Genomic DNA, 25,938 nt, shown 5'->3' with positions numbered 1-25,938 from the left:
AGAAATACATCCTTGTCAATGCTCATATGGAAATACTTAACATGATAGATTTCCACAGTTTCTGTACATTTGGCATCTCAAGAACCAATTCAAGTTAGTGAGTTTCATCTAGTAATGAGAAAGCTGTAAATAAAATGAGACAAAATCATGTTACAACAAAATGCAGAATTAAGATCTGAACAAAATATGCTTGGATGCAATCAGCAGTCAGTCAGAATGACAAATTCTGTGTGGTTTCAAATTAAAGAATTTTAATGGAGTCTTAAATCTTAGATACAGAAATAAAGTTGCAGACAGCCAAGGGTTCAGTTCCAAATGTCCAGGATTTCCAGGTAACGGCCACCAATATCTAAGTTTCTAAGGATGTAACTGAGAAGGTGAAGTTTGCTTAAAGCTTCTTTCTGCCTCTTTTTTTTAAATAAGGATAAAATTTTCCCACAGTTATTTTATCTTCAACTTTTTATTTTCAAACTATGTTTTACTTCAGGTGAATGTCTGTCTTTGGTTTTTATCCTACTATATATTTTTTAAAAGTGAGAAAAATAACATGTGAACACAATACAGTTGTTTCTTCTGACTATGCTTACGAGTCAGGTGAGAAGTCTGGAGTTTGTACACATACAAATGAAGCACTTTGGAATGTGAGATCCATTCTTCTCACACAGGCTGTAATTAGCTGTCAGTTTCACCATGGACATTTTCCATGTGCACTTTGAGGTAGTCATTTCTTGTAAACTTTTTGTGGCAAAGCTGGCATTCTGCCATCGGTCGATTGGGGTTGTGAGTCAGCTTGTGTCGGATCAGCATTTTCTTCAGGCTGAAGGATAGATCACAAACCTAAGGCAATGAAGACAAGACAAAGACAAAAGAAGTTTTAAAACTTCAAGCATTTATAAAGCTCCTTATGTTACATCACTGAGGCCACAGCCACACATACCTGCAATACTTAATAAATGAGCTGGTCTTTGGAAAAATAACTCCTTCAGAGAGTGCCTTAAATATTATTACTCTGGTATCTTTCAATGTTGTACATTAACATTGTAGTACTACAGACACTGGGAAAAAAAAAAGAAAAAAAAAAGAAGAAACGAGAAAAAAGAAACAAGAAAAACGAAACGAGAAAAAATGAGGAAAAATGAGAAAAAAGAAATGAGAAAAATTAGAAAAAAGAAATGAGAAAAAATCCAATCTTCAAAATATCTACATGCTGAGGTATCCCAGTTACACTGCAGGTTGTTTTTTCTTTTAAACCTATTCTTCTCTCAGGGATGCAACAAAAATTATGACAAAACACCACAAGCCTCTGGCAATTCAGCCTCAACTGAAGCATTTCCTTCGTAACTTCCAGAATGACATCTGCAGGTTCCTAAAAAATCAGTTCAAATTGCTCAGTTACAAGACTGCAAGAAAGTTTAATAATTATTACAGAGGAAACCTCACTGTTCCAGTCTTCCTCTGCCTGGCCAAGGAAACAGAAGACATCTTGCAAACCAAGGTGCAATTCCTATTCCTTCACTATATAATCTGGTGTGCTGCTTCTCTTCCTCTACTGTACTCCAAGCCATCCAGTTCATTCTGCCATTTGAATAAATGAATAGAGGGATGAGGGACTCTGCCATGCTAAAACCGTAACTTCTTATAAAAGTTCCTGTACTGAAGTCAAAATGAAAGGTTAAGAATGAGTTCAGCCAAGAGAAGTTAGAAAGAAAAGTTAAGGCAAGACATCAAGTCAACTGAAATCATAGTTATACTGTCACATTAATCTTCCATCTAGGTATCTCCTGTATGCATGATTTTCCCAGGGGGAAAAAAAAAATAAATAGAAAGCATGCTTCTGATTTGACCAATAAAATAGGCAAAAGTCATATAACTAAATAAGAATTAACATCCATAGGCTTGCACTCTTAGAATTCCAGGTTCATTTCAGACAAAAAAATGCCTTCTATGCAGAGGAAACAGAGAACCCAGCACAATCCCTCTTTAGGAAAATGAAGTTTTAAATTCATATTGGTATCAAACTAATAATGAAAATGCTGAATGATTACTGACTCCTTCTGCAAGCAAGACAGACAAATAGAGCTGACTCTTCAAGTTGATAATCTTGACCTGCAGTATATGTATTTTATGCCAATTAAGGCAAAACCATACAATGACCATAAAAAGGGCAACTGCCAGAGGCAAGTTTTGTACCCAAAATAATTTTTCCCCAGACAAGAACACTATACACTGTATGTGCTGTTGCAATGGAACATTTTTGAATTTATGACATGACGTAATACCAAGGACTTTTATACAGCAACTGTAACTCTCCAACTTTTTTTCCTCAATGTATAATTACCTCTTTCAGACCCAAGCAACAGTCACCCTTTTGTTATGCGACAGTGAACCTCACTTAAAGCATCCACTGGTCCGGTTTTAATTTGCTTTTGACAATTACCATTTTCTATTCCTCTTCCACAGAGCACACAAAGCGATCTTGTAACATTTATCTAATCATAACCATCATGCCTGCTCACACATCTCAATATGTTAAAAGTACCATATAGTTGTAAACAAGTTTCTTGGAGGCCAGGAAGTTGATCATGGATATACGCACATACAAGATACATATGTGTTCTGTGTATCTTACATTTGTAAAATAAATAGTTTATAACACAGTCTTAAATTACTTTTTTTTTTTTTTTTTTTATAATGCTCATATAACTAGTATAATGTGTCCTGCTACCCCCTCACAGCAACATGGAATGCACAGGATCATTAAAGATATGATACATCTTGTGCTATGCTTGTATAAAAGTTTGGGGGTGGGGGTGTTTAAGAGTTTGTTTCTATTTCAATAAGCAGGACTGACATTTTATAGATTTATAACCATCCTTGTTAATGTGCACTTGAACTCTAATCAATCTCTCGAAAATGATCAAAGTTTTGATCAAGTAGGGAGGATGGAAAAGACTGACATCTGAAAGTAAGTGTAGGGTCAACTAAAGACAGACTGGAGGGAAATACTGTACTGGAAAGAAACCAGGACAGGCAGTATCTGACCTTTCTGCCCCCAAAGAATAATCTGCTGTCCCTGAGGCAACTGAAGTTCAATTGGCCTCCCAGTAAAAAACAGCCTGGTCTTCCAAGGACAGAAGTGTAATATACTAGTGAAAAACACTTTTTGTATTTCCATATTTCAATTAGTTTCACTTTCCTATGTGATATATATTAGAATTTTCACCTTAAAATGGGAATATTCAATTTCCACTACTATCAGTGGGAAGTGAAGGCTCCGAGTCATTAAGTTCTGGAAATGCTTTTGTTGACTGATAAGACACAGAAATAGCCACATAAATAAACTGTAACACCTTCAACAAACAGGGTACAAGGATTATTTTACATATAGCACAGTCATGTACTGTAATGTCTGTTCCATATGCCTGAGAGGGGAGTAAGAGGAAGATAAGACATGGCTTCTATTTCTGATTCTGGAAGAAAATTCTATTTAAAGCAAAGATACAGTCTAAAGAAATTGGTATGTAAGAGTTTATATTGGGTGGAGAGAGGTGTGTTGTCAAGTGAAGCCTGTTCTTGAGCCCATGAACTACACTTTTTTTTTTTAATAGCCAAAATTTTCTTTCTTCAGTTCCTTGGCACTGAAGGTAATTCCTGTTTGTAAATGCTAATGGTACTAAGAAAGAAAGAAATCTCAATCATATTATAATTGAGAGCAAATGATAATATATTATTTAGAAGAAAGAGCGGAGCAGTTTCTGTGACTGCTTCTAATGCCAGGTAGGAAACAAGACCAAACCCCTCAATCCTCTTAAGACTTTTGTCTTTCAGTGTGGCTTCATGTATGATTACATTTATTTATATGCTAATCATTGAAAACACAGTCTGGTTTTCACCTTTAAAGGATTCTTAGTAGGTCTGAGCACGGGACTTACAGACATCTACAGCTATATTTAGCAGCATAAAAAAAAAAAACCAAAAACAACAACAAACAACAAAAAAACAACTGTAGGAGAGAATATTTGAGTGTAAAAGGCAATCTTCAGTATTGGGGAGACAACAATAAATGTCTCCCATAGGTACATTTTCCTGTAACTGTCCACTACTAGGTTGCTGTAACTTCTCCTGAAATATCTGATAACATGCGAAATGCAAGACAGCTCTAGAAGAATGGTCTGCTCCAGGTGACATTTACTAAGTCCCCAGCATTCACAGACGTTGAGTCCGGGTGAAATAAGGAGTAACTATTGAAAACAAAATTCCAACACTGTCCAAGTGTGCATTAAGCAGCAGACCATGGCAGGCACCCAGGCAACTGAAGAGTGTACAAATGAACAGTAGAGGCAACTACTGTTTATGTCCAAACCCCAAAATAGTCAGCAATCTCTACAATGTGCAGCTGGCAAAAAAATAAAATTTTTGTGAAATGGCCCCTCAGTTCTCTACCCCTGACTGGGAGGGTGAGTGGCTGTGTGGTGCTTGGCTGCCCACCTGGTTTAAACCATGGCAATGGCAGTGATCTAAAATATAAAAGCAATCTCCAGTAAATGAAGGTACCTAAAATTTCTCAGAGAAGGACTAGGGTTAGACACAGATTACAGTTGTTTCTAGAAAACCTATGATTTGGGAAACTACAGTCCTATCTAATTAATGCGGAAAACTGAAGGAATAGTGGAAGCAGGAAAGTGTGTTTTCATACAGCTCCTATTTTCAGTTAAAGAAAGAAAAAAGAATAAAATATAACCACCACCCCAAATTGGTTTCAAAAAGCACACTAAATCCAAGACCAGTCAAACTTGGATCCACAGTGGGGGAAAAACTGCATTTACACTGCAAGCTAGCCAACAGCTGATTAACAGTGTAGCAATTTGAAAGCTGAAAAAGTTACTGACAATGATTTAGAATTAGAGAAATCCTCAAGGTGCTATCTAGAACCAGGCTGAGATTATCACAAAAGAATACAGCTAATCATCTGACCTGCAGACATCAGCAAAATAGTGTATCTGAAATGCTTATTAAATTAATACATTTTATTCTCAATGAAATGTCACCAGATTATTTATTAAACAGACCCTTGCAACTTTAGCCAAGTGGTTATTCTAATTTTGCATCTGATTTCAGAAATTTGTGAATGAATTTACAACTGTTCAGACCGAGCCAGCCAGGGTATAACAAAAAGCTAGCAGTATCCTTGTGACTAAGTTTATTAAGAGCCAATAGCACAAAACAAAGCACCTATACTAATCTTATACCCTAGTCTGAAGCCCTTCACTAAATCCTCGAACAACCACTTAAAACTCTGGCATTTGGTAACTCTGAAAAAGGCATTATTTTCTAACAGTTACTGCACATTCAGCCTCCCTACCTACCTTCTCAAAGCTGTGAGATAGGTTATATACAGGATGGGGTATGCTGAATGAAAGGTACTTGACAGTGACCTATGAACTGTAATATGATATGCTGCATTTCAGTGCTGCAAGTGTACATAGCATCTGTGTTTTCTTCATTGAACAATAAAAAACCCAAAACAACCTATGAGCAGATGTTGAAAATAACAGATCAAATTTCACTAAACAGAAATTGGAAATTTTGAATTCACATTTGTGTCATTCAGCAACATCAGAAGCATTCAGGTTCCATGTAATGAATTAAATACTTTCCCTTGTATAAACTAATCTCCAACTATTAACCTGTCATACAATTTATATGGGAACACAACCAGCATGAATTTGTAACTTACAACATCCAAATTGCATTAATAATAGTGAAAATAACCCTTAAGGGATCCAAAACCATAAAATAAAAGGGTGTGCAACACTCTTGGCAACTGAAGAGGCTACATAAAATTCTCTGATTGGTCATTCATTGGTTAGGCAATCAAAGACCATATGAAGTGTGACTTCATGCCACAACCAGTAGGTGCAAGGACACAGTCTCACTGCAATTAAGTACTGCTGCTGCACTGAAGTCAAGAAGACAAAGGGATAGATCAACTCACATCACACTGAAACGGCTTCTCTCCGGTGTGGGTTCTCATGTGCTCATCTAGGCCTCGCTTTTGACTGAAAGCCTTGTTACACTCTGAACATTGGTACGGCTTTTCCTGTATGAAATGACAACAGTGAGTGAAAGTGAGTGAAAGTGAGTCAACACAGAGCCCAAGTCATTAAAGGAGTGGAATTCCATGCTGGATGGTGCAAGTTTTATATGCTCTCTAAGGGATTAGAATCAGTGAAAACAACAGAAAATGACTTTCAAATGATTAAGTGAAAGCTGGGAAAGCTGTGGCCTGACAGTTTCCACTTCAACACCCACTTATGAATTAATTATCTGTTCCAGTCTTTCAAACCCAGCCATTTTGGAAGTCTGGTTTTTGTAATGTGAAAGGTACAGAAACATAAAATTCCAATGTACTTTCCTTTATCCTCCACAAAAGCTTAAAGCATAAAGACAAGTAAGGTGTCTATAAAAATCTCAGGTTTGTTAGCAGGTTTCCAAGCAGGGAAAGAGGCGGGGAAAGGAAGAGGGGGTACAAGGCAAGCTTGTGGTAGAGAAAAAACTTATTTTGAAAAGTGGTGACAGAAGGTTAATCACATATTCATTGTAGAATCTCAGAAGTGCAGATGACAACAAACCCATCTGTATTTTTATTAGAACTATTGGTTAGCAGCTACTGTAACACATGATGTTCTAAAAGTTGCAAGCTCACTGATCTCAAATAAATAGATATATGTATGGAAAACCACTTATATAAAGATTTTCTTCTTTGAAGTTCTTCCTTAATACAGAAACCTATATATGGTGTAATTCCTCCTTTATTCCGTTGTTTTATTAGACATAAAATATTTCTTTATATTATTAGAAAAAAAATGCATGGAAAATAACATTTAAATAGATCAATTAAATGTAAACGTTAATATTACGGCAACACACACTGCCTCATTAAAATTTTGGTGTTCTAGAGGCACTTTTATTTTTGAATCAAACAATTCTACTTCTTTTGCCCTCATTCTACTTTTTTGTGTGGTCTCTTAATTCTCTATTGCTTACATTCGAAAGATGCGTATTTTAATCAACAAAGTAAACATTTTTTACTAAATTAAACTGAAAACAAAGACTGAAAATCAATAGGCAATAAAAATGCTAAGTCTATGAATTAACAAATAATAGGCAGTAATCTTAATGGTCTTTTGGGGGATAATATGTGATTCAAGGATAAGTGAGAAGGAACAACTCAGCTTAGGTGTTGAAGCTACAAAGTGAAGAAATTCTCTGGTTATTGAATTCCTATTCTCAGTATTTATGGGACAATCAGGTCTCCATATATTGCTGAATACTGCCAGGTACTCAGCATAAACTGTACACATAACAATGCACTATAAATCAGTGTTGTTGTGCATACATCACAAGCTCTCTCTTTAGGGAAGCTCTTCACAGGTCCAGAGATCTCAGTGGTGGGGGTGAAGGCTGGGTTCTTTACTTTGGACTACACTCCCATAAGATTTCCTAGAAAAGGCTGTGTCAGACAGAAATATCTCAACCTGAAGTGGCAGGAATCCTCACCAAAACCAGGTCACAAGCTCTGTACATAGGGAAGAGCATATCTCCAGCAATTTCAATTTCAGACATGAGTAAACCATGAGATAAATAAGTGTATTTCAGTATGACGCAAGACAAATTTTTCTATACACAGGCTGAGTACATGGTGCTCAGCTGCACATAATCAAACTGGCCTAAAGGGAAGCCGCTAATGACCTTCTCTGTGCAAGAGTCTCCTCACACATTTGTCATCTTTGTGTTTTCTCATCAGTATCTTAGTTTTGTAATTTCCATGATTCTTCAGTATAGAGTACAATATAACGTTACCCAAAAAAGATCTGAGCTGATCTTAGAAAAAATCATCATCCAGACCAAAAACTTCATGTCACAGGGAATGTTGCTAGACTGACTAAAGACTTCATGAAGCAGGTCTCTTATTTTTAAGGAAATGTACAAATAAGCCATATGAAAATCAGGTTTCTGCAACACCCCCTTAATTGATTTTGCACTGTAGTTAACATAAACCACATCTTCTGTGAGTTCTCTGAAAACAGTCTTTCTCTGTGTGGGTTGTTCCACAGAAAGTTCAAAGTAAAGCATATGATGGGTACATCTTAAACACCCATGAAAACATTCATTATTTCAAACTGTATCAGGTGTACTTGCTCCCTTTTTATCATCTTGTTCTTCAGGTATCTGAAGAGTTAACGATTATGATTGTATTAATTCATTTCAGAGTTAAATGGACTTCAGGATTCCATTTTGGAGAAAGAGCCATTATAAACTCTGGGAAGTTAAAGTCACAAACTGGGCCGTAACATCTTCCCCATGGCTATGTTTGGCTATTTATATTATTCTCTATGACAAAAAAGGGTGTATCTAACCATCCCCTTGGCATTTGTATTCAAATTCACATATGTAGCTCATGAAACACATCCAAAGATGTCTTTGATCTAATTTTAGATTCCTTACATCTGTAGGTTCCAGTGACTTCAGCATACACCATTCCGATCCACAGCAGCCCCCTTCTCCCCTAAGCTAAGCTGCCCTTCATTCACATCTGTGTCCATTTCAGTAAAATCGGTAGTGTTGTCCAGAGCAAAACTTGGCCCTAAATTTCTCTCCAGACAAAAAGACTTTTGTGCTGATTTCGAAGACGACATTATTCTCAGGGACTAATTTCTTCAAAACAAAACATTCTGTGCTTTTCTTTTTCTCTCTCCCCTTTCTTCCCCTCATATCAAATTACCATTGCACAATACTTGGAGAAGGCAATATTTGCAACATGGAAAAGATGATGTTGGCTTGGCATAACCATCACTGCTCCAAACGTGAAAAAAAAAAAAAAAAAAAAAAAAAAAAAAAAAAAAAAAAAACAACAGGGACCAACGATGAGATTAGAAGAAAGCTGGACAAATGTAAAACATCAAGCAAAGGGAAAAACCTGCTAACTGTCAACAAAACAGAAGGTCATTGAGAAGATCATGTAAGTCTGACTTCAGAGGAGTTAGCAACTGCTGGTACTATAAATCTACCCTCTGTTCAAAAAGCATCTGCCAGGTCATGACTATGGTGGCAGCAAAGCCAAAGGATTACATGTGTTTTCTTTTATTGATGATATAAATGAGGAAGGGAGCAGGGAGAGTGAGAGAGACAGGATGTAGCTGATACTGCAGTGATTTAATACTACAGTTTTAAGTATACCAGCTATAAATAGAAATATGTAGATCAGGATTTATAACCTTCCTGCCCTTAAACAAAGAAAGGCCAAGGAGAGACAAAATGGGACTTGGTATTCTGGAAGATACCTCACTGTAAGACTGGTATGCTAACTTAGAAGCTCGTGTCTCTCATGATTTTCACTTCAGTATGTTTAAACTGAGAGGGATTCAACATTTTAACAACTATGACAAATAAAACAGTCCCTGCAATACACACTTCATCTGTCTGTGGATAGCTGAATCATAAATTACTACCTCGGATTCAATGTAAACTGTGCTTTGCATTAGAAAGACATCAGAACACAACAAATTCTCCAGGCCATTTGACACCACCTTTTAACAGATTGATAGAACATGTGTACAAAGTATCCTGCAACCATGGCAGATGGAAATACTTAAATGAAGAATATTTGAACTGCTAACTGCTGCTGTAGTTGACTGTATCTGCCTTAAGAAACACAAATACATCACGTATATTAGCTTAAGACTAGTGTATGTGGTTGTTTCTGTAAACCTGGTAAAACTGATTACACAGGTAAAACATGGGTGGCTTTGGTAGGAGTATCTCCAAATAACTTTGTTAATCTGAATTTAGAACTATTACATGACTGTAATAGCAAGAAAAAGATAATCTAGACACTACTATATGCAAATATATCATTTGATAAATGAGTTAAGAACAGTTCCAGTAACTCCTTCAAGGTGGCAGGAGCAAGTTAAAACTGGGCTGAACCCACACTCAGGAGACCTTATTCTTCACTTTTTTGGTTAAATTAATTTACTACAGTGATAGCAGTTGTATACTATTCAGAAAGTGAACTTGCTGACTACAGAAGTGTTACTCAATAATCTTTCTTGACACTTAGGTTTTAACTGACATACAGGGTATACTAAAAATCCCCAAACTATCTAAGATCTAGTCTCTCTCTTGCTCAGTTTTTTAATATCCTACTGAATTCAGCAGATTTACTTCTGATTTACTTCAGAATTTCACATATTGCACATTTCTTCTTGTAGACCATGTTCATACATCTAACCACATGTTAGAAATTACTAGCATCTTGGTGTAAGACATACTGACCACATTAAGTTTCATATGACTATCAACTTGCTGGATCTGCATTTTCTACATGCTGAAAATCAAATATTGAGAAGTTCAGAGAAACAAACAAAAGCTTACCAGATCTTATATTACTTGTAAACATTTACACTTGTGACATGACTGTGAAAATTCCAAGACACAAAAATAATTATTTGTTCTTCTCTGGAGACATACAAAATTGAGATCTGTATAACAGACAAATCTGGAGACAAACATGATTTAAAAAATGAACAGTAATGCTCAGTACATACATGAAGATTCTTGGTAAAACCCAAATAAGCCTGAAAAGGTCTCTCCGTAAACTCCTTGGGAAATAGCAGATAACGGAACTTTACTTGGTGAGATTTATACTCACAACAAAAATTACAGAGCTAAAGAAAAATATCAGGTTATATTTTTGATAGCAAAACATTTTCAAATACATAGATCATCCTTTAGTTCACCGTATCTTTTTTCTTCTTTTGAATTGCTTTCATTATTCTAAAACTAAGACCTTTCTTCTGCTCCCAAAGAGAAAGTCTTCTAACGCCGACACATGAGATATAGATACAGTAACACTATCTGCTTTCAAACCTTATGTGGAGAATTCAAAAACATGTGTATTCCTCTTCATAAATATCATTTGCTGCTACATGTATGTGCATTATCACTTGGACATAGGGTTAGTAAAAAAACTGTTTTGAAAAAATCAGCAAGAATGGAAAAACGTGGCCTAGAATGAACAAACATGACCAGCCAGAAAACAATAAAATATACTAGTCAGGCTTGCAGCTACCAAGAGCTGACCTCTCAAACAGAATCCTGGAAATCCTATAGCTTTGCCAACCAGAAAATGCAGAAAAGACAGCAGTGTTATCTGCTGCTTACAAATACAACCTTCAGGAAGCATTATCTAGCAAGCAACTTATGCACTGAAGGAATGATGCTAAGTTTAAGACACTTGTGTATTTCACATAAACCCTTTGCTTTGTGTGTTTTAAACCTTTTCTTAATAGCAGTAACACTTTCTTTCAATTATTACTAATTATTAATGTTGATGTGTCTCTCAAACCATACTCAGGGGTTCTTTAGCCAGTTGTACACAGCATGTATCAAAGATGGTGACCAGAACAGGTATCATCCTGTCAAAAACCCTGCCAGAATGTGAACTGAAGGTTCAGGGCTACAACACCCTGAAAAGCATTATCTCAGGGTCTTGGAAAGAATCCAACCAGAGGCAGCCTAACACAGGGTTCATGATGCATACCCATAAGCAACCTGCAACCTACCTTGCAGCCTCACTGTCAGCAAACTTCTACCAAAAGTTAAGCACAACAGTGATGAATGAGTAACAGAAGTCCTGGAGAACTGGATATATATTTCTGCTTGGTCTAGAAACTCCCCACAGATAGTGACACACCAGGCTGAGGTCCAGGCCAAGTGAGTCGTTCTTTACAAGAAAACCTGTTAGACAGCAGTTGTGGTAATAGACCTTTGAGCCTCAACAAATTCCAGTGTCAATGCACAGGTTTTTCCTACATTTAAGAGTAGTGATGGGTAGTTTCACTATCAATGAAGTGGTGACATGCAATGTATTAAAAGACCAAGACCAGCTTTCATCTTAATCAAAGGACTGAGAATTGAGGTATAGTACAGTAAGAAAGACAGTAAAGTGCCTACTGAAACAAGGGTGGCTTATGTAGCTGATATTTAGTTACATTTCAGCCTGAAAAAAAGACTAAGCTGATTCATGTCAGGAAAAAAAACATCAGTGATAGTTTCTGCTAGATCATCACCACTAGCAACACATTCCCTGTTGAGAAGAGAGGCTAACTCACTTAAGATCACAGATGGTGTGCGTTAATGGGGTCCAGTTTTGTATTTAAATGTGAAAATTGTGCAAGAACTAACAAGATGCTCTTTTAGTAACTGGAATTGCTCACCCACAGACAGAGGTCTACTTAAACTATCAGATTTCTATTAAATTACTAATGTTGACACAGGAAGACAAACACTGATGAGATTTTATAATTCTACAGAAGTAGTAGGGTTTTGAATCTTATAATAATTAAAATTCAATAAACAGTAACACAGTAAGTGCAGCTGAGAAGTAATATCCATTAAAAAATATTTCCAATAATTAGAGCAGGTACAGAAACTTTCCTATTGAAACAAATGTGAAAAGATTTTGTCAAATTTAAACAAAAAACTCACTTTTATTAGAAATGACTGATGTTCTTGTTAGAAAAGTTCTTAATTCAGTTTTGGCAGTTTTGAAAAAAAAAAAAATCTGAAATTTTTGCAATAAAATTTGTAGTGAAAATAAAAACATGCACCTTCACTGAAATGCCTGTCAGAAGAAAAAAGGTGTATTTCCTCAGAAGCTTTAGTGTATACAATTAGTTGCACTTTACTATTCCGTTAACGTCCCATTTTCCAGCATAGTTTCGCCTATTTGCCACCTACAATCTGTAAATTTTTTGTTTCTTTGGTTTTTTAAACCACTGAAGCAATTTCTGCCCTAAGATGTAGTGAAGGAGGGTTTATTTAATCAGCCATGATAAAAATTCAATAGATGTTGATCTGCTCTTGGAAAAGGAACAGTATCAATATAAAAAAATATGTTTTCACTCTGCAAGCAAAAGATGATCATCAGTCAACATTACATTAAAAAAAAACAAAAAGTGTAAAAATACAGGTGCAGTGGGATTCAAACCTTCTATATTCTGTATACAAACACAGATTCCACAGGCAAGGAAACCACAGCACTGGCAAAGTCATCATCCTCAGACAGATGTTTTGGGAACTCACTCATGTCTCACCAATAGGGAAATATAGAGAAAATCTAATATTGACAAAATTTCAAAATTCAATCAACACCTCATTCTACTTCATTACACACTGTCATGTGCATACTATATTTAGTACCCAATGTAACTTTTTTTTTTTGGCAATAGCATAGTATGGTGTTTCTAGAACAGATGACCTTTTTAAAAACTTTCTAAGCCCAAATACTTCCTGGAAAATACAGAACAAGTGAAATTATGTCACAATTGTTAATACTGTTCTTCAATTCCTTATTTAAATTATTATTTTACTTTAATATTCTTCTGTGCTTAAAAAAAAAAAAAAAAAAAGAAAGGGTGGGGTGGGGTGTAATGTTCCAAATGAGTGCCTTGCAAAGCCTATTTAACTCAGGACCTGGATGAGGACAGTTTTCTTCTTGTACTGTCCCAACAGCAAGCTGAAACACTGAGTTGAAGGGAAAACCTCAACAGGAGACTGCCTAGCTTCCATACATATAATGACTTATACCTATTCTCATGAAATTCATAAAGAAAACTCAAAATTAACTCAAGGTTGGCTAACTCTCACATGTAATATCTCACGCCTTGAGTCCTTAGGTTCTAAGGATTTCTTTACACTGAAGTCACTTACGTGACTGCAGCACATGCAGACATATTCCTAAAAGCTTCAGACTAATACTCTCAGCCACCACTAACAAATTAACTATGAGATTAAGGAATCCAAGACCTGACTTCAGAACATATCCAGTAGTAAAGCCACTAGATTACACCAATCCTTGCAATTTTGAGGCTACACCACTAGCAGTATCTAAGCTACCCAGCTTCAAATAAACAAGAATAGGAGACAGAGCTTCCCAAACCGTTCTGCGAGTACTGATAGCTTAAGTGTCCAGAAGCTACGTAACATGAACTGCAACCTATTGACCTGTTCCATGCAACATAATATACACATATGTGTGTGTGTGTGTGTGTATGCATAAATTTATGTAAAAATATACACATTGGCCAAGCATTTCAAGTGTGGATAAACAGAGTTGCAGAGTTATAAAAATATACGATTATCACTTAATTTGCTCTATTTCTTATATAACCTCTAAATATTAGGTGCTTTTTAAAACGTATTTTAACGCATTTTTAAACAGTAGGCACTTTTGCATGAAACAAATAAATGTATCTACTCATACACTGTAATGTCTCTAATTTTTAACTATTACCACAGAAATGTACAATTTGAGCATTAGTTACCAGACTTCCAAGCACCAAAAATGAGATTTTTAAACAACCTATAAAAATTACATGTATCTGTTATGCCTTCAAAGCATAAATATGAAATATTCAAACCAAGTGATGAAAAAGCATTTGCAAATGGCTTCTACTCTTTCTGTTTTCCATCACTGCCATGTATTTAACTGAAATGAACTGTAATAAAAATGCCATTTTTAGAAGTATTGAAAACATCAATTTGACATGACAATAACTCTGGGCACTTATCAATGATCATATTTCCAAACATTAACAACTATATTGCAGTAATATACAATAATTTCTCTACAAGTTTAAAGCTCAAACTATGTAATGTTATGTCAGGCACTGAATAAAGCCTTAGGAAAGAGATGAAGTTTACTGCCCTGTGAAGGCTGGAAGTATACATGTGTTTCCTAAAAGCTGATATGGTCAGTAAATTCATTTCATCAGGAACTTCAATGAGTTCATTTATGTTTTCTTGGGCTGTTATATTTCTTCTTCTTAAGAAAAAAACAGACCAACAAAACAACCAACCAACCAACCATAAACCAAACACATCTACTTTCATAGAAACAAATCAGTACTCAAGTGACATTTTTATATTAAGTGGTTGGTATTTTCTTCTCCTTACACAGTCAGTAGGGGTTTTGGCTCACCTTCTCTGTTTACTCCAGAATTTGAGCTGACACCTGTGGCCACCCAGGTTGTACTCAGTTTAGCAGCTGCCAGACCCTAATCAACTTTCTACAATGATTTTTCCAGCAGCCTTTTCTGATCCACAGGATCAGGTTTGGCATTTAATCCCACTGGTAAAATATACCTAGATTTAATCTCTACAATGACATTTTCCTTGTCAAGTGTCATACTATTACTTTTAAGCTACTTCACAGGATTTTTGGTCAAAAGAACAGACTCTTTTTTTCAAAATATTTACAAGAATAGCCTTTGAGGAAGGGTGCTATGATTATGTTTATTTCCACAAAGCTAGGCTTAGCTGATACAAAAATACCTTCTGGATTAATACATCTTATTATTTATTCTTTGAATAATTATTTTGCATGGAAGAATAAATTTCAAAATAAAAGGTATGTGTAGGAAAGGGTAAAAAAAGGAATAGCCAACATCCTTAAAATCTTTTGAAAAGACAACGTATTGGATGCCTGAAGAAAGAAATTTCAAGTGTGGCTTCCTGGCTTTTCTTGTTCTTAGAACTGACAAAAATAAACTGGCAGATACACTACATGTTTTTATTTCCTAATCTTCAGTTTTGTCTTTGTTTAAATGGCCTAGGATCACAGAACAAGCTATAGTGAATTACTATCATGCTGAGGAGTTTCAAGAAATTTCTTCACAGGTGTAATCTTTCTTCACTAGAAAAATCCTTACATAGTACAGTTAAATTACATCTCTTTTAGTGTTTATATTCAGATCAGGTGTGTGCTTTTGAAACACACTTCCCAGATGTCCCTCATTGCTGTGGTTTGGTGCACACTTCCAAAATGTTTTGGACTGCGTGACCTGGATTCCTTCTGGAAAAAATTAAACCAGAAGCTTTAATGCATTCCAGGGAGTGCTATTGTGCATTCAGTCCACAGGACCGGACTACACATGATCTGCTGTAAAATCCTTGAAACACATACAAATGAACATCAGGTCCCCAGCACCAACTGTTTCCCTTTACACACCTACTACTGCAACATACACACAGTCTCTGATTTCCAAAATGAAGAATTAGTCCACAACTACACTGAGTGCCAGAGACATGCTGCAATGTTACTGCTAGCATTGACTTCAAAAAAGACACTTGTGAATTTTCAGTTCAGTTTATATTATTCTTTGTCAAAGATCTGAGATGCTCAAAGCTGGAAATCCAACCATCAGTACTACATACAAATATGTTAGGCTATCAACCTCGTAAAGTAAACAATATCCTTAACACTTAATCACCTCTACAAAACAGAGTGAAGAGAGAATCTGACTAAATGAGCAAGGATACTGAAGAATTCCCACCATTTTCTCCAGCAAGTAGCATGCACCTGCTTGAGAATGAAATGGTAGGAAAGAGGAAAAGGAAGAACACCTCAGGCTGTAACCACAGACCTGCCTGGTCATATACTAAATGGCAATAATTCTGCATCTTAGAGAGTGTGCTAATTTCACCTTTGCTAGCATCCCTGTGTTCAGAGAAACCTCAAGGCAGGTGATCTTGCTATTATATAACCTACATACCCAACAGCTGTTTTCTCTCCTAAAAGGAGATTTTTGTTTGTTTCCTGGATAATAATTTTCTCTATAATTTTTTCCCTCTCAACACACTACTAAATTAAAAATCATGCATAAACAATACCAAGCACACAAGGATCAATTATTTACATTTTTCAGCATGTCTTGATTAAATCAGGAATGTCAACCACTACATTCCTGACAAGCATCAACCTACTACAAACGTCAAATAAATCTTCATGTTCTCGCTAAGCACACAAGTGCTCTTGTAAATAATGGCCTTTCCAATTTACCCTTCACTATTTTCTCTCTCCCTCTTCCTTCTTATCCTTTCCAGATACCCAAACTCCTCTCATCACTCTGTTCTCTTTCACTTAGGTCTGAATCACACCACCTAAAATACATATTTATTCCCCTATACTTGTACTAATATTTACTCACCTGAACAATTAAACAACATTATCCTACAGAAGTGCATGGATAATGTTCAGCAGAACAGACTCAGCATAACCACTCCTTCTGACTTTAAAATTTGTGAAAGTTCATAATAAGTCTTTGATTTCTGTTCTATTGGTTTTAGTAATGCTTTTAGTCAACTTTTTTTTCCCTCCTAAGGCTTTAAAATATTTAGCTATCCAATTCTATTTAGATATCAGATAAGGTGTTAAAGTGTAAGGAAGAGGGAAAGTTGGGGAAGCAAGGATATAGTAACAGAATTCAGTTTTCAAAATGAGCTAGTAATGTTAACATTTTCAATATTGATTCTTATTATCTTAAAGTAAAAAATATTTATTTGGGGATAAATAAATACAGAATGCCATCCATATAAGAATGAACTTCATGGTGAAGCTTCAAAATAGAGTAGCATATAAAGAGCATGACAGCAAAAAGAATCAAAACCCCAAACCAAGGTCAAAAAAAAAAAAAAATCATGTTGTGCCTGCATAATTTAATCCTCTAGTATGACAATTTCCAGTAGTCTGTTTAGCATACTCGCACAAAAAAATGAAAATTAAATATGACCTATTAAGATGTAGATGATCATGACATCTCAAATATATAAAAATACTTGTATCACATTTGGTGTGAACTGAGTTCATTCTTTCTGTAAGGACGATTGTTTGACTACATAATACAGCAGAACATTTTCTGAGACATTTTCAATCAAATTTTATTATATTGTTAGCGCAATTATGTTCCCAGTGCAATACAAAGTCTGTCTAATTATGTGTACATATATTAAAAAGAAATCTCCACTCCATAAAATCTATTTTCCTAACTCTTCCCTTTCCCATTAGCCAAGTAACAAACATTGGTTGAATTGTTCTTCCGTCATTCATAAGCAGTGTTTAAATTATTTTCTTTTTCATCCTGTTTCAACATTAATGTAAAGTTCTCAGTTTGTATTTCAGTCCAACATTACAAAAGCATTTTGGAGCCAGCTACATAGAAGAGGTAGTAGCAAGCAGCCAAACAACAATAAAATAGCAAATTTTCTACTAAGGTGCATAATTATGTTTCAGAGCCTAGCTATGAGCAAGAAATATCCCAAGAAAGCACTCAGCTAAAGAGCAACTTCAAGTTTTCCATTTAGTGTAATTAAAAATCTCTACTTCAAAATTACTTTTTTTTCTTTTAAATTGTTAATATATCTGAGTGCTTTATTACCTGCACTGTGTGGGTAATAAGGACTGTTGGATACAACTATCAAAAAAATACACAATTATCAAGAAAAAATGCACAGCTTGCCTCCACTGAAATACTGCATTTTCTAAGACTGTAGGATATGCAACCCTGCTGTAAATACTTCTATCAGTTAATTTACAGCTTTTAAGCAATGAAGATAATGTTTGTAAAGTTCTCTAACCTTACTTATGATCATGCATTTTGGAAGAAATTATCACTTGGTCTAAATCACTATAGCCAACAGAGATAAAGCATTACAGGCTCTAAAGGCCTATTCTTAGTCTTTTTTTTTTTTTCCCCTACATTTTTTTTCTACAGAGGCTGGGGAGTTTGTTGTTTTTCTACAAACTGTATGACAAACCAGGAAAAAATTAAAATTGGCACTATTTCAGAGCTGGTTTTGTTTACCGCTCCCTCCCACTCACAGCCATGTAGAACATATACGGTAATGAAATTTCTCCTGGTGCAAAACCAATAATATGGGACAGTATCAACAGAAAATATTTTATAGCACTTTTTAAAGTGATTTAACAGCTGGAAAGAAGGAGAAACAACTAATAACATGGGACTAGCCTGTTCCCAGTGAACCACCAGGAAGTATTGAACAAACTACTGATAACTTCTAAATGAAAGTTTGGGGTACACAAGCTAAAACTTTATCTAGGAGCTCCTAGGTAGAGTGGCATAAAACAGTTTTGATCTTACCTTTACTTATTTAGAAAGCTATTCTGTGCACAGATTTGCATATGGGGGACTACTAACTTAACCATCACCCTCCCTATTTCCTAATAGATAAAGAAATTTCTCAGTTTGGCCTAAAGGCTGACTTGACTTCTGTAAGCAGTAACAGCTCCCATGGGATTACTAGTAAAAGATACAGTTTACTTCTCAATTTTTGTTTGCTTTCTTATGGCAGATGGAGAAGCTGAAGGCAGGTAGTATGTGGAATGCCAGACCAGCTTAACTTTACCTAAAGATCTCCCTTTACTAAGGGAATCCACATCTGGCTGTTTGAAGACACCTCTCCATCTCTTTGCTGCCTGAGTGGGGCCAAGAACTAACCTCTGTCCTCCAGTAAATATACATACATGACAAGACTTTTCCATAGAATAGGGAACCTTTGTGCTAACTGAGACTCAAGGTTCAAAAATAATCTTGGAGACATCTGCAATTTGCCTTTTATTTTGCCTTCAGTTAAACTAAATAAAGTCATTTTACAACAATATTTCTCATCAGTTAGTAAAGTACAATCTCTACAAAAGCTCACAGTGACTGGATTTTAAGGAGACAGTAATAAACAAAGCAATGGATACTGAAGTTTCAAGAACAGTGACACCTTTACAGAACTGTTTACTCAGTAAACAATCACAAACTTAATTTATATCTATAAATAACCACAGGTTAAAAGAAGAAGTTAGCATTAGTATTATTTCAACATATAAGAAAACAAACACAGAAAAAATTGAAGGTCAGTAAGGGAGTCATACTTAGAATTTAACAGTTAATGACTTAAATCTTTGTCTCTTGTTTTGATAAGTATAAAATATCTTGGTTGGCACAGCCTAACCTAAACAAACAGTAATTATTTACTTTTCACCACACACGATTCATAGACAATCCTTCAAGTAACCATAAAAACCAAGCTACACTTAACCCTGGTGGAGGACTTACCCTTGTGTGTGTGCGAATATGCATCTTCAATCCATCATTCTTGCTGAAAGCTTTGTCACAGTAAGGACACTGGTAAGGACGCTCACCTGAAAACAAGAAAAGCAATAGAATTCATAAATATGGCCTCAGTACATGAAGGCATTGCAGCAGAGTTATGTGTCAAACAGAAGTACTTTTTTTTTCCTGGCCTTTTCTTCATATTATACTCAATTTAAACAAGATTAGATCTAAGCATTATGAAAATTACAAAAAAAAAAAAAAAAGTCCACCTGAGCAGGACAAAGAGCTAGATTGAAATATTAGTCTTTGCTGCTTGGTTTTGTTCTAGCAATATATCACATAGAGATCTTTGGGAAAAAAAAACAACAAAACAACAACAACAACAACAACAAAAAACCAACCACCTACTGCCCCTGCCCTAAACCACATTCTACAGTGACTTACACATGGCTGCTTTTATGGTAAAGCATTAACTGCTCTCAAGTATTTCTTCTACTTCACATCTGGTCATTTCTAGAATCCTCTGGGTGTCAGAATCCCAATGAAATATATAATCTACTCTTTTTTTAATGCTGTATGTGAATGAACTCTTCGAAACTAGTTTATCAAAAGTTTCTGCAATTTTTGTGTTGCTATTTATGACTGAAATCGAAGCAGAAGAATCTTAGCATCTCCCTTGCAGCATCTCGTATCTTGACAGTATTTAGTTTAATGCTCCATTAAACTGGTGTCGTTTAGCATCAATTTTCCCAAACTCACATTACTGTAACGTGGATACTGAGCTATTCAGATTTAAAGAGTGAAGAGTTTCTAAACTAGCTCCATAATTTCGGAAGAAGTGATAAAGCTTTATAATTCCACAGGGGCATTTTAATTTTTAACTCTTTAGGCAATGCACTGGAATCTGACTTGATTGTCTCCTCTTTCTGTATATAACACTTAAAGAGCAAATATCAGGTTGTTTCTAGTGCAAAAACATAGTTCAACAAATTAAGATACAATAACTATTTTTCTATTAACTAAATAGAATTGTTTCTACACAATGGTAAAGCTGAAGATGTAACAAACTTATTTGAAAATACAAGTTAAGCAAAGCCTAATCTACGTCAATACAGCTTTCCACTCATGAAAGAATCTTTGCATGTATAGAGAGATTTAACATAGTCCAAGTGTCAAACACTTACTAGCACTCATACTCAATCCTGGAAAATAGGTATGTAAAAATAACTACATATTACAGTTTAAAAAAAAAAAAAAAATCAGACATATTTCACTGATATGCCAAAGATCAGAGTATAAGAGAGTGGCAGTAACAGAGGTAAGCATTTAAAGCTCCATGGTTCCTAATAACAGCGATATTACTCTTAACTTGGAGAAAGGAAGCCTCATCCCTCTTCTCATCTTTTCTTCACATGAGGTGTTTCTCCATGATTGTTCAGAGGGAAGATACTGGATGTTTTCTTTCATGGGAACAAGATGCCAAAGTATCACAAAAAGTATGTGATGGAGACAGCTTAGGGAAACAGCTCTTCAGAGGGACCAGTTGTGAATACAGTATGGCTGATCAACTGATAAACACTGCTGTACACATGAAATCTCCATATAGTCACAGGTCGTGTAGAGATTTGAGGGCAGCTGAGATTAGATGATTTATAAAAGGGGATAAAAATCCTATTTAGTAGATATTCTGTTCTTTTCTGTCTTTTATTACTGTTTAGATAACTTTGTTAATGACAGCAGCAAAAAAACTGTGTAGCAAAATACTTGTGAAATACAAATTTTTTTCTCTCTTGTATTCTTCTATCTCTCAGAAAGCACAATTGTGTGAATTTGGCTGTTTTTAGGATGATGACAATTACTGTCTTATAGCTGTGTTTTCATTGAGCAGTTTGAAATAAGATACTCTTTCTTAACCCTTGATGTCTTTAATCCATGCCTCCAAAATTCAAACACTCCAACAGTTGTCAGTACTCAAATATTTAATTAATTTAGCAGACATTTTTATGGTTTAGGGCTTTTGAATGTAGAAGTTAAAGCTTTCAGCAGTTTGTAAGCAGATGAGCGTTGACAGGTAGGAGCTGTATCCCTCCTCTCTCTCTCCCCCATCCCTGAGCCTCTTTGAAGAGAAGGACTTTTGCTTTCAAAGGATGGTTTTGAATTTGTCTGAAATGTATTAACAGTGTCTTTCAGAAGTTAACCACGGAAACCATGGTACTCGATGAATAAGGCCTTAAGAGCTTTCAGCAGATGCCAGTAGAGGGCAACAGTATGACTTCATATCAACATGTTACACCTGAAAAAGTCTGGCTTTGAGCAGCAGTTACGTACTGTAAATTTTCAAAAAACTTCACAGTTCCAAAAATCAAGTTTACTATGTAACACAGACTGCGAGCTCTGACTTGACGTTGTTTGATTACATCCTATTTTTCTCATTTATATAAACAACATCTCATGCACCTATGTCATTAATAATTGCCAGTAAAACAACTTAAAACATGACACTAAGTAATTTTACTGTTGTTCTTTTTTATTTGCTTGCACCTAAACTTTGTAGGCTGGATTCCAAAAGCACCCTTGCACTTACACAAGCAACTGCTTCCCCTGTGCATACACATCTTTTAAATGTGTAACTTGTCTTCTACCTCAAACAGTTTTAGGATTTTACAAAATTAACAGTGGGCTACTTAAAACAAATCTGTGCTTGCAACAGCTAAGTTGCTTAGAATAAATTTCTTACTCTCACTGTAACCAGTCCAAAGATGAGTTTGTGCCACTGTGTAAGAACTATATGGATATTTATAATTGGTTTTAATAAAAAAATAACTTGTATTTTTAAATTATTTGGTCTGTGAGCAGGAGTAAGATTCCCCGCATTTAACATCAACCATGTGAAAATATAATGTCTAATTTTAACTAGATGTTTTGAATCCCAGTGAAATTTGGAATAAAAGAAAGTTAGGATGAATTGCTCTCTGGAAAGGGACTTTGTTGTGTGTCTGAAAATTGAATGAACTGCCCTCGGTCAATGCATCTTCCTCTCTTTTTACTGTATCAAGAGCCTAGGCAACTAATTCAGATTAGATGTTTGAATTTATGGACAGCAGATTTTGGCAAGATTATTACAATCCTACTTATTAACTTCTCTATCTCTGGTAATTATTAACTTCTCTCTTTGCTTCAGAACTAAACTAGTCAAACATTATTCATACTACCAGTCAGTTGCTCCTAAGGATAATCCCAGTAACAGATTCGTCAGTGAGACTACTGAGGTGTTCCCCAAGAGAAGTCTTACACAGTCTATCCCACTTTATGTCCTGTAAAATAAACAGAAGCAGTGGATCCTTTCTCTAATACTGTGAGATGCAAATGGCATAAGATGACAACAGAGAAAAAACAGATTTGAAATAATGAATGATAAATACATTCCTCCTACACATGAAGATTTGCTGAAGTGGAATTGTCCACAAATGAAAGGGGTTTGTGCTACAACAAAGTTTAGAATTGTCACTAAGAAAAACTGGAGAGCAAGAGTGATGTGATAAAAAGTCCTGGGAGGGTGACATTATCCATCAGTGTTTTCACATTCATCTGCAATCAAGCACAGACCACCAAAAATCCATGATAAGCATTGGAATATTTAACTTCAGATCAACTCACACACAATAAATATTTTGAGATTTCCAGATGTAAAACTTCTCTGATCAGAAAAGAAAAGGATCTGTTACGAGGAGATTAAAAGTAAGAATGATCGAGACAAGCAAATAAAATGGTGTTGCAAGTCATGCTTCCCTATTTCTCCTCTCCTCATGAAAAGGAGTTACTAAGCATCAAAAAGAAAGCAAGCTATTTCCCCTGGGACAAACTACATTTTCTTCTTGGATTTGCTTACTAAAAGCATGCATGTGAGATCTGGTGACAAGGTGTGATAACATCATACTAAGGGGCAGGGAGGCACCTTAGGTACAGTTGTTGATACCAATTAACAATTATGCCATGTGCACTCTGCATTTTTATATAAATATTTTTAATATAAATATGTATTAAATATAGAAATATCTTTATGTTTGGAGGCAATGATCAATCGTTACTAGGGGCATCATACTAAAGTAAATCATTGCACCATTTTTTTATTATAAAGCCTTTTCATTGCAGTCACTCGTAGAATAAGTTTTCAAAGGTATTATTTCACAAAGTGAAAGTGGTTGGTTGGTATTTTTAAATTTAATTGGTATAAAAAAATATTTATAGCATGGGGGGGAAACCTTTTAAATTCCAAATACACTACCAAGTCTTAATCCTAACACTTCACATTTCAAAAATATCCAAAGAAATGCGTGGCCTTCTATGTTACTTTTTGCAGCTCTGCTGTTAAACTATGACTTAGACTATGATCTGCACCTTTCACTAAAACATTTCACCAGGCTTTCTACTTTAGCACAGTATCAAAATCCAGTAGGCATATTTAATATATCTTCATTTGACATCTTGTCCAGTCAACATGCCCAGAAGTGATGGTGTGAATGCAATAATAACTAAGAACTATTGTTATTATTAAAATAGTAAAACATTCAGTGAAGACAGGCTTAATAAATGCTGTGTTTACCCTCAAGTTACAGCTGACTGTCATGTCCCTGCTGTCCAGGAACAAACTGCTCAACACATTAATGGCACTTCTGTACAAATAAATAATCCTTGGATAAATTACAGTGGATTTAATATAATACAAAGTCTAGACATTCTACTTCCAGATTTTGTATGAAAAAAAACAAAGCTTTTAACATAATAAAAATAAATTTAAACCTAATACAAGGATTACAAAAAACAATTCCATGATTGAAAACCATATGGGATTTTGATCTGCAAACATGTCATCATAGAACTGATTTTTTCTTTTTCCTTCCTCAAGTATGTAAATCTCTAGCTTGAGATCACAATACCTACTGGACTTTAATGTAGCATAAAAAGTTAAACACCAGATTCTTCCATTCCAGTTCAACTCGGGAAGGACAGCTTCCTATGAGACATCTGCAATCAAAGTGCTGTAAGGCAGTATTTAGAGTGAGTTTAGCACCCAAGATTTCCCAAACTCACATACCTCTGGGAGCAAAAGAATTAAGAAACAAAACCAAATACACATTAGTTCTTTAAGAATTCAGCAGCTACAGCTAGACATATAATAAGGACTTTGAGACACAATAATTAAAATTAGTCATATGTGTTGCTATTTTCACACTGTATTTTGCATTCCCTGTAGTCAATAGACACAAAAAGACTAATTACAAAATCAGGCAGAAACCTGGTATAAACACCAACGTTAGTGATAACTTTGAAACAATGACCTCAAGTAAGATCGATCAAGTATGTACATTACAGGTGACAAATATATTCCCATCAAATGAGACAACTGAAACACGGAACAGAGAAATAGTCCTACTCTGAAGCGCCTGTTAAAAAGTGTCTGAAGAGACCAGCAAACCAAAAAAGAAAGAGGTACAGAGAAGATGGTCAACAGCATGCGAAAGTATGCATTCAATGAACTACATTCAGTTTTGGAAGCAATCACACAGAGCTCTTTCAAACCATATACAGGCATTATTTCTGTTTCATTCTGTTAAAATTGGATTCATATCTACTGTCCCCATTCCCATTCATCTTGCTTGGCCACTTGTATACAATTCTCAGGTATGTACGTTAGCCCTCATGTACAAATTCCCTGGCTTTTTGTCTTTATTGGAACTAAACTGCTGTATTTAAAAATTAAGAATTTGAATTATGCTCTGAAGTTATCAAGGGGCTTTTTATACTTTTTAGTATGTCTGTGCTTGGTAAGGGGGGTATTCAGCACCACTGGCCTAGGTCAACATTGACAAACATCAGAAAAAGACTTATGACAGACTGCACTGAACATCAGATCACATGCAGTGTCTGTAGCTTAAAAGGAATCATTTTCTTCAGTTTTCTTTAAAAA

The 25,938-nt window shown here is 35.4% G+C and overlaps 1 protein-coding gene across 3 annotated transcripts in view; it reads right to left on the bottom strand.

Annotated features, from left to right (window-relative positions):
• Window positions 1-408: 408 nt before the first annotated feature.
• Window positions 409-25,938, bottom strand: part of PRDM5 (PR/SET domain 5) — an 83,647-nt gene continuing 58,117 nt past the window's right edge. Inside the window, exons 13-15 of one of the 3 annotated variants that reach the window (XM_026848110.1) lie at window positions 19,971-20,056; window positions 5,996-6,100; window positions 409-837 (exon numbers count right to left, since the gene is read on the bottom strand). In XM_026848110.1, the coding sequence (XP_026703911.1) occupies window positions 673-837; window positions 5,996-6,100; window positions 19,971-20,056 (356 nt within the window). In that variant the 3' untranslated portion in view covers window positions 409-672. Of the gene's footprint in view, window positions 838-5,995; window positions 6,101-19,966; window positions 20,057-25,938 lie in introns of those variants that run through there. The other 2 variants (XM_026848111.1, XR_003398342.1) reach the window with 2 other exon arrangements.

The sequence above is a fragment of the Athene cunicularia genome (genome assembly GCF_003259725.1).
Source record: "Athene cunicularia isolate RWA chromosome 4 unlocalized genomic scaffold, athCun1 chr4_part2, whole genome shotgun sequence".
NCBI lineage: Eukaryota > Metazoa > Chordata > Aves > Strigiformes > Strigidae > Athene > Athene cunicularia.
The sequence above is the reverse complement of the archived record's forward strand: the minus strand, read 5'-3'. Positions and strand labels throughout refer to the sequence as shown.